Source organism: Durio zibethinus, chromosome 2 (assembly GCF_047325235.1).
Source record: "Durio zibethinus cultivar Kanyao isolate XHJ-2024 chromosome 2, ASM4732523v1, whole genome shotgun sequence".
In the NCBI taxonomy this organism is placed as follows: Eukaryota; Viridiplantae; Streptophyta; class Magnoliopsida; order Malvales; family Malvaceae; genus Durio; species Durio zibethinus.
In genome coordinates, this window is record NC_143163.1 from 6634798 (window position 1) to 6650230 (window position 15433).

General features: G+C 29.0%; 2 protein-coding genes across 2 annotated transcripts; one reads left to right on the top strand and one right to left on the bottom strand.

Annotated features, from left to right (window-relative positions):
* The first annotated feature begins 3999 nt into the window (after positions 1–3999).
* On the top strand, positions 4000–8975 carry LOC111309109 (CD2-binding protein-like protein). Its single transcript, XM_022907970.2, has 10 exons — positions 4000–4356; positions 4734–4950; positions 5491–5616; positions 5696–5860; positions 6292–6421; positions 6838–6879; positions 7055–7372; positions 7488–7530; positions 7734–7811; positions 8632–8975. The coding sequence occupies exons 1-10, from the start codon at positions 4283–4285 to the stop codon at positions 8696–8698; spliced, it is 1260 nt and encodes a 419-aa protein (XP_022763705.2). The 5' UTR covers positions 4000–4282; the 3' UTR covers positions 8699–8975.
* A 591-nt stretch (positions 8976–9566) lies between these two features.
* LOC111309110 (tropomyosin) lies at positions 9567–10576 on the bottom strand. The gene is made up of 3 exons (XM_022907971.2): positions 10341–10576; positions 9985–10141; positions 9567–9858 (listed from the first exon to the last, which is right to left on the bottom strand). Exons 1-3 carry the CDS (start codon positions 10521–10523, stop codon positions 9722–9724), a joined length of 477 nt encoding a protein of 158 aa, XP_022763706.2. The 5' UTR covers positions 10524–10576; the 3' UTR covers positions 9567–9721.
* Positions 10577–15433: the final 4857 nt, after the last annotated feature.

A 15433-nucleotide genomic window follows, 5' to 3' on the forward strand; every position in this document is an offset into this window, starting at 1 on the left:
AATCAAGTATTGCATGCTGACCAGAAGTATTACTAACCCTATAAACAAAACAAACAAATAGCAAAAAGAGTCATTATCATGAACATAAACATTGCATTTTTAGTAAAAACTATAGCTAAACCACCAAATGAAGAGGGACAAATCAAAAAGATTCAAAACAAATTAATGATAAAATGACTTCTCATACTAGTCAATTAGCTTGAAACTCAGTCATTTTTTAGATTTGAGAGATATCAAACTTCAATTTAGCAAAGAAGTTGCCAAGGAAAAAAAAAGATGGTTAATAGTTTTTTTTCTTTTATTTAGTGCTCAAATTTTGCTTGGATTTCTCTTAGCTAACCCTTTAAGCAAAATGAGTAAGACATTCATATAAAACTTTTTCTTTTTTATTATCACCTTACTAAGAAAAGATATTCCTAAAAATATTTTGCTCACATTATCTTGAATTGGCAATATTTTGATAAGAAATCAAATCCACATTAGATTTCTCTCATAAGAAAACATGTCTTGCTATAAAATTGAAGTAGTAGAATCATATATCTATTAAAAGAAGCAGAGATAATACAAATGCACTGAGGAACTTCCCCATAATAACCTATTTTTTTAACCATGAACATCATTACTGAACTCACATACATCAAACTGGTGTTCGATGATGGTGCACCAAACTTTAAAAAAAAAAATTCATGAAGGAAATAAAATAAAAAAACTACAAAGATAACAGAAAAGACCAATTGACATCGAAAAAGAATATAAAATCATAGATATATCAAATGTTAATATTAAAAAACCAAATAGAACTATAATAACCACCACAAAAAACCTTTCAAACACTATGCTTAAAACATAAATTTACAACCCACATTACAAAAATTTAGTCACCAAACCAAAAAAAAGCAATTCAAAGTCGATAAAAATATTACAAAAACTATAAAAGACTCTTACATGCATAAAATAAATACAAACAAAGATAAAGTGATACCCAACAGAATCTATATCAACACACAGAAAGAAAAAAGCTCCATCAACAAATATAAATAGGCTAATGCATTAAAACCTAAACAACAAATAGCAAAAACTAAGTCCTACACATGTAAAGGAGCTCTGAATATAAATACATTCAAAATACTACCTTTTTTTTATTGTCAAGTTGGCTAACTTTTGATTGCTCAATAATTTGATCATTCTCTTTTAATTTTAAGAGGTGTTAATTTTTTGAAAAGCTTCCAACTCTTTTGAGTTCTCAAAGAATAAATCAATAGAATGTTAACTTTTTAAATACATGAATATAGATATAAATGAAATACACACACCAACATAAATATATGTATATAAAATCAAAACTTACCTTCATTAGCAGCTTTATATAATGGAATATTCAAAGAAAAAATGTATTTAAATATTTTATTATAAGCAACCTTCCTAGATGAATATAAGATGTGTTTTTCAACACTAAACTTAAAACTCTTTGAGGGATCCAATTCATATTTAATAGCATTAAAAAGTTCAACTTGGTCAAAAAAATAAAGAAAAAACTCTAAGGCATCTTATAGAATAATTCAAATGCCCATATGAGACAGTAATGGCTACATGTAAAGAACATCATGCCCCCTAAGACACATTCATACTGTGCAATGAGAAAATTAACACATTGAAGCCCAGATTACAAAGATGTATATGGTCGGTTAATGACATTACTATATCTACAATTAAAATTTTAAGTCATATTCTTTATGAAATTTAAAAAAACCATTTTCATATGTACTAGCAATGAGGAAAATTCAAGTTAAAGCTAAAAACTAAATGATAATTTCTTAGCATAATTACTAAAATCAACATACCTATTGTCTTATGGTAAAAAACTTAAGATAGATAGCTGTAATAACTACTTTAAACATGTAAGAAAAGATATCTTCTTATTTTTAATATTTTGGTTGACAAATGAAAAAAGAAAAGAAAAGAAAAGTTAAAAGGTAACTGTTAGGATTATTCAAACATAGCAAGTATAAATGATATTAAAATTATCAATAATTTAAGATAAACAATTATGTTAACCATATCAAAATTGCATAGCACAAATTCTATTGTTGAACCTATGCCTAATCATAAGCTTTCAGGTTGCAAATATAATTAGATCAAATATACTTGGTAATTCAGGGACATCATCTAAGAATTTTCAAGATTAGAATAAACTCAACAAAGTATATAGTATGAAGCTTACAGCATCTGCTATTAAAGGTGAAGTAATTTCATCTTTCTAAAGGACTAAAAAATTAATCGATTAATTCATAAATCAGTAAAAAACCAACTGTACTATGTCATAGTTTTCTTACATTTTCAAAGCACCCAACTAGAACCTAAAAAAAGAATATATAATAAAGAAATGAGACCCTTTTTATTTATGAAATGATGGAACACTAACCATTTTGGGAGCATAACTTAAACAAAAAAGAGAAACCAAAAAGACAAATCCCAAACGAAATACCAATGCCATCAATGGAGAGTGGGTTCATTTGAAATGTTACAGTTAAGGCTACATATGGGGTGGTTTTCTCAATATAAATTTTTAAATATTTTCTTATTCTTTGGCAATTTGATGAATCGGAGAATGGATGTCTGTTTTACTTGGTAAGCAGTCATGAGAAAAAAAAAAAAAGAAAAAGGAAAGTTAGCTCATTTATTTCTTTCTCTCTGTCTTTCTCTTTCTTCTTTCCCTTTTACACCATTTATCCTCATCGTCATTTTCTGAATAATAAGGAAGGTTATCAAACACTTGGCCTTCATGCATAAATAGATAGCATGAAACAAGTACACATGGCCTTCATGCATAAAAAAATAGTATGACATGTGAACAACAAAGATAAAAGAGGGGACTGCTAGAACAAAACAAAGAAAAGCGTAGAAAAACTGAAAAGCATCAGATACTTAAGCTAAAATCCAACTTCTGTAAGATAAGCTAAGCTTATATGAACACTTATGTAATATTTTCTTTATTTAACACATAAAAAAAATTTCTAAAGCTTAACATTTTACCAAATTTAAATAATTAATAATTATGTGATTTGTTAGTAAAATATTGAATTTTTAATTCCACTGAGAAGAATTTAAATCTTAATAATCTTAAATATATAAAAAAAAAATCAAAATAGATGATCAAATATTTTATTTGAAAAATTGCTTAAAATTTTAATACGAATGAATGATTTGTCAAGAGTGTAAATCTTGATAACCTTAAATATGTAAAAAAAAAAATCCAAATAGATGATCAAATCTTTTATTTAAAAAATTGCTTAAAATTAACACGAATGAATGACTTTGGCAAAGATTAAAAAGTATATATTATATATATAAAGTTTGTAATTTAATATTTTTTACTAATGTTTTCTGGAATTTATGATAATATTGTTTTCTCAATTTTTTGTTTATGTTTTGATGCTATTGTCTATGTTATAATTGAAACTTATTTTTCTTCAATCTTTGCTAGATCACAAGTTTTTATGGAATGTTGAGTTTAAAATACTCAATACACAAATATAGAATATTTCAAAATCAAGAAATTATAAAATTCGTGCATATATAAATATATATTATGCGTTATCACATATATTATTTTAATATATAATTTTATAATTTTTTTTACATAAATGTAACTTAATTTCATTAATTGATATAAACATATAGGTAGATGAAATTGTTATTTATTTTCATCATGTATTTTCTTATTTTATAATCTTAATATCATTTACCATATATGTGTTTTTTAAAAAAGTTTATGTTTTTATGATATATTTTAGTATTTGAATTTTATATATGTTATAAATTTTGAAATTTTTATATTTAAGTATGCATAAAATTCTAATTTTTGCACTTTAAAAATATTTAAATAAACAAAAATATCCTATGCATTGCATAACTCACAAAACAAGATGGTTAAGCTAAATATTTAAATTAAATGTAAAAATTAATTAGTATTAAATGTTTGGCCCTTTAGACAAGTTTGGGTTAAACGCCCCAATGAATCATGTTAAATTCGGCATTTCGACTCAAGCCCGTTCAAAATCGGGCGATGATAACCTTCAAAACGAGTCTTCATCTCCCAAAAACTGGGTAGGAGTTTGGGTTAGGCCAACTAATTTGGGCGAGTCGGCAGGTCTTGTCCCCTCCCGATTATAATTTTCCCTTCGAAAGTCTCTCCCTTTCCCTCTCTCTATATCACTCCCTTCTTTCTTGAGCAATCAAAGTCTAGTTTCAGTTGAAGGTTGGAGCCTCAGAATTTATAGAGATGGAAGAAAACCCACCACGCTCTCATCTCAAGCGCCAATTCTTGCAAGACGAAGACTCCAACAAGCCTCCCGCGTAATCACTTTTTTTTTTTTAATTTAAAAACGAAAATCTGCCATATCTCAATATATTGATGCAATTGTTTCAGCTCGTAATTCTATTTGTTTTCTCTTGTATATTCGCTCCTTTTTCTTTTTTTTTCTAATTTTTGCTTCGGCAATTTTATCTGCAAATATGTTTAAGAGTGTTTATTAATTTATCGAAAATTTTAGGGTTTATTTAAAGTATTTTTGGGGATTTTTTCCTTCGAATGTAGTCGTCAAGTGACTCAAGTCTTGATGATATCCCTAAATTTAATTTCTTGGAGAAAATTAGGGTTAAATATCTCTCTTTTTTTTTTAATGATTCGCAATATTTTAATTTTAGAATGAAATCAATATTTTGATTTACAGGCAAAAGAGGATTAGGTTTCCCAAGGGAAAGAAGGTGAAACCTGGAGAAGAAGCAGCAAATAGAGTTGCTGTTGAAGACGGCTCGGGTGACCTGAAAGATCCCCGTCTTGCTGCTAAGGAGCGTGCCAAGCGCCGCAATCAAATTACTACAGAACTATTCACTGAAGATGGACGAGGCATGCTTAATGATGTCTCTGTTGCTGAAGTTGCATATGAGGTTGGTTTCCCATGCTCTTTGTCTGTCCAATTTTAGATTCTATGTCAGACTTGACTGAAACCGGCCGTAAGATGTTAACTATTAAGTCCATATTTTGTGAAGTAATGTTAATTTGTCCCAACCGTCTAAAGGCAAGAAGCAGATTATTCGCATATGTCCTTTACATTTTAGCTTAGGAATAGTTGCCACGTTGCATGCTCGTCCTGCCAGTTAGGTACTGTAGCTTTTTCCATGTCTGACTCTAATAAACGTTAAAAAGGCAATTTTCTTTCATTTCTAATGCAAAAATGCATTTCTATCATATTTATTTTGCTGTAGTTTAGGTGTGTTTAATTGTTGGATTGTACACTCTTCAGTGCCACTCTTAGGTGTAGCAGTTATGTACAGCTGGTGCGTGATTTTAATATGGAGTGAGTTTATAATTTTAGGATGCTTCTTTCTTGAATTGGCAGCATTTTTTGCAGTCAAGATGACTGCCAGATTCCTCATTTATTGGTTGAGGAGAAAGGATAGCCAATGATGTGGAATTTCTTTTGACAGGATAATGAGAACTTCATTGATGATGGAATTCAAATAGAACCCTTCAATCTGAACAAAGAAAGAGAAGAAGGATACTTTGATGCAGATGGAAATTTTGTTGAATATATCAATGACAATGAAATCAAGGTAAAGAATTGTATTGACCTGAAGCTTCTAAATATAATATCAAAACTTCTATTGAGCACCATATTTTGATATATTGTAGGATGCGTGGCTTGATAGTGTTGAAGCTGATATAAAGTATACAGGAAAAACATCTGCAACAACAAATGATGAAGATAATAGTGAAGTTGCGGCACAGGATCTTTCCCCCCAAGACATTGGAATAATAAAAAGACGTATTGCCAATGTGCTTGAGCCTGGAGAAACGGTAATCTTAAATGATGATAAATATTATGTCTAAAATTTTAAAAAAATTGGTACTCTTTAATAGAATACTTTGTTATGTATTTTTTCCAAATTTGCATCTTACTTTGATTTTCAAGATATGATTACATTATATATGAAGTGAATACTGAATACCTGGTGCTTATGTTAGATTATGATACTTTTGCGGGCATATGGACCTTATCCTATTTAGTTTTGTTGTAATGATGATTATTTGCGACACCCATGTTGATTCTATTGAGGGGAGTCATCAATTTTTATGCTAATTTGGATTTACAAAAATGGTCACATAGGGCCTATGTGCAGAGTTTTTTCAACTGCCTATGTACTGGATATTAAATTTGTTTTCTCTATAAGGTAATTAAACAAGTAGCAAGGGGACAATTTAAAGCTAATTTTAATTTATCTTGGCAGGTTTTGCAAGCTCTGAGAAGGTTGAAAGGAGCCACAAATAACAGAAAAGAGAAAATGTCAGCTGAGATAAAGCATGTATTTGACCAGCTAACTGAGGATGCCATGAAGTTGATGGATAATGGTGACTACAGTTAAGTCTGTTACTTTCTTGGGCTTCTAGTTCTCTAGGACTGAGAAGTTACCTTGAATATTCTAGCTTAATGCCACCACCTTCATCGACCACAAAAAAGGTGTTTGCACACTTTGAAGCAAAGTGGCATTGAAATCTGTCAGGGCCTTAAATGCCAGCTTCACCTTTTAAAATGCTGGTGCTTGCTAATGGCAATGATGATTTCTCCTTGAATGGAGCTTGTTTAAGATTGAGTCTTAGCTTAGTTGAGGTTTATGGCTTTGTTTGCCACAAATTGCCCTTATCTCTAATGAAGCAAATTTTCTTTTGTTTGCTTTTCTCCCCTTCTTATTGTGAATATTATAAAGGTAGTTGAAGCTTTAGGCATATATCTTTGGCCATAGTGTATGCTTATTGGTTTAAATTTTGTTTTGCAGATGTGTACCATGAGAAGCAGAAGGTTTTCCAGCGTGAGGCAGGTTGGTGCAATGTTTTAGTATTTCTTTTAATATATTTTATTTGTTTTATTTATAAGGCTTAGTTTATTGTTGTTGTTGTTGTTGTTGTTGTTGTTGTAAGTATTCTACAAGTAATTTTGTAAGGTTAGGTGTATATTTGACTAACTTTTATTAACTCTTGATATTGCTTTTTCAGAAGGATATGAGAAGTTAGCTCTGGCAAGGGGGAAGGGTATATCTGTGCACGTTGGGCTAGACAATTCTGACCCTAACTTGGGAAGTGACATACTTACAGATATAAATTATCCTGGAGTAACTTCTTCTGTACTCCCTGACTTGGCTGTGGGTACTTCAAATTCAAATCTAACTCCTGCAGAAGTTTCAAGCAATGCTGCCGATAGTTATGATATGTTTGCAGATGATGAGGGTGATGAAAATCTTAAACCGTCATCTGAGCCTAATTCTAATGCAGTCACTCAATCATCATCAGAAGCTGCAAATACTTTTTCTGAGAGTATATCTCGTTATTGATCATTTGATTGTGAATATTACAAAGCATTTTGGATGAAATCAGTGTCTATTTGTTTCTTGACCTTCTCATTTTATTTTTGTCTTTGCTTCATTTGCAGCTGGAGAGGCACAAAATGATTATGTCTATGATGAGTCTTCAGGGTATCCCCTATCTGATCCTTCCCTGCTTCCATATGCTATAGTTTCACAATGTGATTTGGAAGACAGAATTTGGAACTACTTTCCTAGGAGTTTATTAATGTTTGTGGAGCTGTGATACATATTTGAAGACAGGATTTTTCTGAATATACATGTATGTTGGTATTTGGTAGTATTTGATCTCACTCCAGTAATCTTTTTTTCAGGTACTACTACAGTAGTACTTTGGGATATTATTATGACCCATCTACCGGACTATATTGCTCAGCAGCATCAGGGCAATGGTAATGTTTCTGCCATCACTTTTTGGCTCCCCAGTTTTAGCACTTGCATTTGCATTTATGCTGGTTCATTCGCAGTCCTAACTCCTAAGTTATGATCAGTGGTTTAACTGAATTTGAAAAGTGTGGAGAGCAGAGCAGGTTCCATAGATCACTTTACATTTTAGATACAAATAAGATTCTTACTTTGTCCAAAGATCCCTTGCTCATGTGAATTATGTGGTATTGTGCATAGTCATACTGTTTCCTTTAAAGTTAAGAACTATGCCTCAAGAACATTGAATGATGGATTTACTTAATTGCATAAGAAAAATGGCTGAACATGAGCAGGTCATTTTTTTAAATTATGGTTTTTGTATTAGATTTAGCAAATTACTGTTAATTAGTCTGAAAGAAAATTTATAAGATCTGAACCAACGATCCATGAACCAATTGGATTTAGTACATTATGATTAATTAGTTTGACGTAAATTTATAAGATCTGCATCAAAGGTCAATGGAGCCCAACCATTTTAGGAATATTTATTTATGATAACAAGTTATAGCCATGGAGAATTCACATATCAAGGCAGTTTCATCTTTCTAGATTTAACATCTAATGCTTTCTTGTTTTGGCTTTTAAGATTTTGACTTCATATTTATTTGTGTGGATCCTTTTGGGGTTTTGGTCATTGCTCATTAAGCCTGACTTTTAAAGTCTGCCGAAAATGTTCATGTGAATGATTGTTTTAAGCTTTAAGGCGTGGGTTTGAAAATTGTCTGGATAAATGTTGCAAGCTTATGCTGCTAGAGTCTCATCTGTCTATCTCTTCTGCTGATATAGGTATTCCTTTAATGAGGCGACTGGCACATATGATGAAGTTCAGGAGGTTGCATCTAGTACCAATTGAGAGTTACTCCTCCAGTGAGGATGTTGTACAGGCTATAGAGTAGGTCTTGATGTGTGAAATTGGCATCTTGAGTGCTTTTCATACGATAGGCTCCATACTTTTTCTTGCCTTCTAGATTTAACATACATTTTTAAAGTTATACTGTGGCAGTGAGTGCATTTCTTTTCTTGGTTTTAGTTTTAACTATTACGGAGAGAAAGTCTTCATTTGGATTAGCTTTAAGTTGTTTGTTTACTGGAAAATTATATCTAGTGTTTTTATGATGCATTCTGTTTAACACCTTTCTTTTCTCTTCCATTATGATGTTCTTCAAGTCTTGTTCTATAATGTGTAGCCATTCAACAAGACACCTTGCAGATGTTTACATGATTGGATATTATTCGAGGTCTACTGCACTTCTCAAATCATCTATTCATAGCAAGCTTAAACTCTGAGAGTACTAGTAGTGACCCAAATTTCCGAAGGCAAATATGTAATCAAACTAACCATGCTTGCTCTTTCAAAGTTTCAACAAATTGAACAGCCAATAAAATAATAGTCGCCAAATAATGCAACGGCTAGCATCTGCCTTCTTTTGTGACCAAGCGTGGACATGGAGGAATTTTGGAGGTCTGACAATATTTCCAAGTTGGTGAGTGCTGATCATATTTGTTTATTTAATAACAAATAAACAGCAGGATCCAAAGTGAAGAAAGAAAAACTCAGGTTTCAAATTGTAATGAAGATTGCAGAATTAATTAATCAATGTCAATCTGGTTATTCATTCAATTTCTGGTCTCAAAAAATGAGTGTTTCAGTTCAATCCAGTCCCCCAAGCAACCCTTTTGTCATGGCAGAACAAAATGACAGAAACTTAACACTTATCGCATTAAAGCAATCAAAAAAGTAATTTTCCTTGTGAAAATACATAGTAATTTTTCATTACAATGACAGTAAAAGATTTGGGTTAATTTCTTACATTATATTAAAAAAGAAAATCTGACACATAGTAGAATCAGAGAACAAGCTTTATTATGTTTGTTTTCATCCAACGTTGGTAGAGCTAGAGTCTTTTCCACCAAGTGTCTGAATTATAGCTTCGAGTAGTTTAATTTCCGTATCACGCTTAGAGATTTCTTCTTGCTTTGCTCGCAACTCTTCCATGTGCAGTTCAAATACTTCTGCAACCAGAGAATGTCCAAAAAAATACCGAAAAAAAAATATGAACATATCATCCTTCTTTTGCTATATCCTAAAAAACTGGGTGGGTGAAGTAAGAAACATGAGCTGAGATAGGGGATTTCTACTTGTGGTGTTCTCGAGCTCTTTCGTAACCTCTTGAGCACGCAATTCGGCAGCCTTTTGTGCGGCCTCAGCCTGTCGTTTCTCTGAACGAGCACGCGCGGCTGCTGTGATTGCAGCATCTACCTCTCTTTCAAGCGTCTCAACCCTTTGTTCAAGAACCTACACTCGCTAGATCAGGAACTATCAGCCTCAATCCAGCGCATGAAATGAAAAATTAAGAGACCTTGCTCGGCCTTCAATTGATTACATCAATAATTATAGTTTTTACCTAATTGATGGCGTGTAGATCAAGTCAACAAAAATCCAGATCAGGAATTCAATAATAAAGACAAAAAAAAAAAGAGCGAAAAGAAGTAACCTTGATGGTTCGGGCTTGTTCGGAGGTAAGAGAGGCTTTAGCAAAGGTATCTTCGTCAACAAAAACGGCTTTCTTGAGAAGTAGTTTTTGCAGAGAATCAAGATTTGAGGCCATCTCCGTCAGATTTGCTATGGCTCCGCTCCATCGCTCTTCGCTTCCTTTGCCCTTGATCTCCTGCTCCATTATTTCTTTGCCTTCACACTTGTACAAAAACGATACTGCTACTAACCTAAACATCAATCTCTCAACAGTCAACTCCAGTCTCTTGTAAATCTTTCTTGGGCTTTTCTTTCTTTTTTCGTGGGCTTTAATTCAACCATCTGTTCTGTTCTGTTCTCTCTTGAATTTCAGTTAGTGAAGCCCATTTAACTATCAATAAAATTCAAAATTTAATCCGAAGTTATTTTTAAGATGAGATATTTAATAAGATTAAAATTAAAATTTTAATATGTATAATCTCTTCTTCAATTTTTAAATTACAATCTTTTTATATAAAAAAATTCTTTTGCTAAGTAAATTATTTTTTAATTATTTAAAAATTATTTAAAAAATTATTAAATAGTCACCAAATTAGGCAAAATTGGTATCCCTCATTTAACTTAAAACCCACTCATAGGAACCCAAAGTTTAACAATTAAAGTTTTTATATATAAAATTATCATTTGAAATTAAAAGTTTAAATTAGTAAGCATTCGAATATTTAATTTAATAATATATATTTTATTTCATTCAAAAACTTAAAGTTTGAATTTTTTTTATTTTCTAATATATAAATGAAAGTTAAAGTTATTTTAATTTAACTTGTAAAATTTTAAAACGTTATCGTCAATCCATAGAATAAAAATTCCAAAAGAAAAATAGTTTGCATTTCATTTGAAAATAAAAACTGTTACAATTTTATTAAAAAAAAAACTATTTCCATAGCGAATTTTTACTTAAAACTAAAATTATAAGCAGAGAATTAAATAAACTTTGTGCTAATTCATGATAAAGCACTGGAAGAGGCGGCAGAAGTAGCGGAGCGGAGTAGCTCGACCTCGTCTCCCTTCATCCCAAAAATGAAGGAGCTTTTGCACGAGTTTTTGCCAGTTGGGTTCGTACCCGCCAGGAATTATATTGACACTTGCGTTAATCTGATTGGACAGAAGATATGGAAGGATGACCGGATCGGGTCTAACTGGCCAAAAGAATCGGATCTGTGGGCCCTAAAAGTTTATCGCTTTCTGGCGAAGGAATGTAAAAGGGATATTTACCTTTTTCATTTTTGGTTAACTTTTTATTTTTACCCTTAAGAAACGTTGAAATGACTCCCATATCCCTTCCTTCCTTGGGAACAAAGGAAGAGACCAGGGTTAGGCTAGTGGACGATATCACTTGCCTTGAAACTTCATCGGTTGCGACCAAATACTCTGCCATTAAATCAGAATAAGGTCAATTTTTGCAACGTCATCAGAAGAAAAAGAAAAAAAAAGTTAAAAAAAAGGCGGTGCCTTTACACGATGCAATATAACTTTTTTTTTTTTTTGAAATTTTCACATTTCAGTACAAATTGGTTCTTCATTCCTAAAGTTATTACATTTTTTCCTATGTCAAGTATAAGAATAAAACGCATATTATTGAGCATATATTTTGGAATCTTGGTGTCTCAAGTACAAATATATATCCATTTACATATAAAAGTTATATATTTTTTTTATCTTTAAATCAAATTGATTAAGTATAAGTGTCATACATTTAATTTTGATTAAAGAATAAAAAAAATATGTAACTTTAATTAATGTAAATGGATTTTTACCCTTTATAAAAAGCCAATATGTAAACTTTATATGTAACTTTAATTAATGTAAATATATTTTTACCCTTTTATAAAAAGCCAATATGTAAACTTTAAGAACTTTTATGAAAAAAGGGAGATTTAAATACTTTTGACTTTGAAATTTGAATCACTACGGATGTTTAATAGAAAATTTTGTGTGCTTTGTGGTAGAAAATATAAGACTCAAGGAATACAAGTACTTGATTTTTTAACTTGTGATTTTCTTGAAGCCTCTCTCTTTTGCAAGTTAGTGGAACAACTTGAACCCTTTTATCATGAATGGAAATGGTTTTAAGGTGTGCCATAAATGTCACTTTTTTATGATTTATTTCACCTTTTACTAGTAATGATATGCAAAAGAGGTTGAATTGAAATGCCTTCAAGTTATATTAAAACCTATATTTTGTTTACTTTGCAATAGAAAAATCAAACCACTAAATACTCATTTACAAGAGATGAAAATACATTATTTTTAATAAGATTTTCTATACCAAACAATGCCAAAGAAACATATCTTTAACTTGAGTAAAAGAGGAGAAAAGATAAGAAGAAAAATATTTTTGAATTATGTCAAATGAACTCACAACAATCTCTACTTATAGAGATATAATCCTAAGGTTGTGACTTTTTTATTCTATTATTTCAATCAAATATTATTTATTTTTATTTAAAATATGTCCTTCTAAATAATTAAAACGAATTGGTTCATTAAATTAATTGATTTTTTCATTCTAATAAAAATTTTTTCATGTTTTAAAAAATTATAATTTTTCATGTAAAACAGTCGACTGATTCTTTGTAATTTTAACTTCCAAAATACTATTCGAAGCAAGGTAGTGACTCCTCCTTAGAGCAATTGACTTCTTTCAACTTTTAAAAAATGTTTCACTTATGGCCTCCTATTGGATAGTCGACTCTTCTTTATTAATAGTTGATTACTATAACCTCAAACCACTTTTTAGAATACTTTTAATAAATAACAATCGATTCTATTAAGGTTTTATAATCGATTCTACTCATATTTAGCTATAACAGTTGATTGCTCAAAGTTGGCAGTTCAGTGCTATTTTGTAAGAATTTAAGTCTATATTTTGTTTCTCAAAATAGTTAACTCCATGCCAATGACAATTGGCTACTCTATCTAAAAGCCTAAGATAGTTTACTCCATTGAGTAAGGCTATTAACTACCTATATGATCAGTCTTTTATATTTGTTTTCTTTAATTCTATAGTCACATTTCTTGGAATTATATCTTAAATTAAATAACTTAATGTGATATCTCTTTTGATTAAGTCAATTATTTAATCATATTATTTTTCATATTTTGAAAAATATTTCTAACATTTTATAAATACTTTTTCACTAAATTTTTTATAACATTTTTTTCTTAATAACAAACCATGAAATGCTAATTCATTTTTACTTTGAATGCACATTTGTGAATGTTGAAATGTATGGTTATTCAAGTCGAACATTTCTTTCAATTTTGGATTTTCATATTTTAAAGTTCTAACTTCAATATAAATATAAATATAATATATATATATATATATATATATATATTACATTAGTGTAAAAGTTACATATTTTTTTCCTTTGGATCAAAATTAAATACATAACATTTACATATAACCATTTTGATCCAAAGGTCAAAAAATGAATAATTCTTACATTAATGTAAGTGGATTCATTCACTTTAACAAAAGAAATTATAAAAAATTTCGAAAAGAAAGTATTTGTAAATTCAATATAAATTCTTGCTTAGATATGTTATGACCTTAGAATGGAGTAGCTATAATCTCCCCTTACCAAAACTTTTTTTACAAATCAGATAAGGAAAAGTTTTACTTCTAAATTTATGAGCTAAATTTGAAGGTTCATAATATATCAATTGGATTCTTTGAACAAGTTGAAAAAGAAAGATCACTTACGTGAAAAACTTGAAAATTGTTATGAAAATGAAAGCTTTTCTTATGAAAAATAAAACATTTAAGAAGTTATGGTCATATTTAGTGCATAAAATTATAGCTATGATAAAATAATAATCATTTTATAGATAAGATGATAGATATGATATAATGATAATTATTTTATATTATATTTTATTTATATATAAAAAAATCGATATGATTATAAGAAAGATTAATAATCCTCTAAGTATAGAATAATTCAATTCTTTTAAAGTGGAGAGAATTATATTTAATTTATAAGATTAAACTTACATATTTTATTATATTCTTAAAAAATTACATTAATAATTTAAATTGTATAAATTTTGAGAAAATATAATTTGACTAATAAATAAATTATATTATTTTAATTTTGCACACATGAAATATAAAATCAGATAACATTATTTAAGTTAATCCTATTTATAATATTTTCTTTTTCTTTCTTATCTAATGTTATATATTAAACACATTCTATAATAATATAATAATAAAACATTTTTTTGTCAAGCAATAATAGAACATGCTTAATATTGAATTTTGATACATTTTAGTTTCTACTCAATTTCATGATGTTAAACAAAAGTAGAAAAATATGCCATTATTTTTATTTTGAACATAGCCAAAGAAAAGGACAAAAAGGAAGCCTTTAATTAATTAGCACAATTAATGAGTTAAAGCATCTCTTTTCGTGTGGTAGTTATGTGTTCATTAAATTTTATGTAAATTAAAAATTAAAATTTAAGTTAATTAATGTTTAATAAATTTGTGATGCAAATTTTATTATTTAAAGTCTTACATATTCACATATTATGATATTTTTTATATATAAAAAGAAAAATTATTTGATATATTGTTAGTAAAAATTTTTTAATTTTACAAGTAGAGTTAATATAATAACATATGTCTTATTTTTTTAATTAATTAATTTTTATTTTTTTAAATATACACTAAAACACTTAATCCGCTTATAAAATTAAAAAAATTATTATAGTAAGTGTATTTGATAATTTTTCATATAAAAAATTCTAGCTAACCTAAGAAACTAAAAGAAAATAAAAATCAATAAATTCTTAAAAAAGGAAAAGATAGATGTAAGTGTATGTGGCTTTTTATTTAAAGGCTAAAGGATAGAAAAAAAATCATGAATTATAATTAAAAATTTATTTAAAAATTTATTTTTTATTATAATCAATCAATTCCTTTAATATTTATTTACATCTAATTAAATTTTTGTTTGGATAAAAAAATTAATATCTTTAAATTTTTTATCAATTTAGATAAAATTTTATGAAATATCAATAAAATAAATAAAAATTTATCACGTG

Coding starts and splice junctions, on each gene's coding strand:
- LOC111309109 (XM_022907970.2), top strand. CDS start 4,283: ATGGAAGAAAACCCACCACGCTCTCATCTCAAGCGCCAATTCTTGCAA. Junction 5,617..5,695: donor TCAATGACAATGAAATCAAG/GTAAAGAATTGT, acceptor GATATATTGTAG/GATGCGTGGCTTGATAGTGT. Junction 6,880..7,054: donor GGTTTTCCAGCGTGAGGCAG/GTTGGTGCAATG, acceptor TTGCTTTTTCAG/AAGGATATGAGAAGTTAGCT.
- LOC111309110 (XM_022907971.2), bottom strand. CDS start 10,523: ATGGAGCAGGAGATCAAGGGCAAAGGAAGCGAAGAGCGATGGAGCGGA. Junction 10,142..10,340: donor AACAAGCCCGAACCATCAAG/GTTACTTCTTTT, acceptor TAGCGAGTGTAG/GTTCTTGAACAAAGGGTTGA. Junction 9,859..9,984: donor AGAGCTCGAGAACACCACAA/GTAGAAATCCCC, acceptor CTCTGGTTGCAG/AAGTATTTGAACTGCACATG.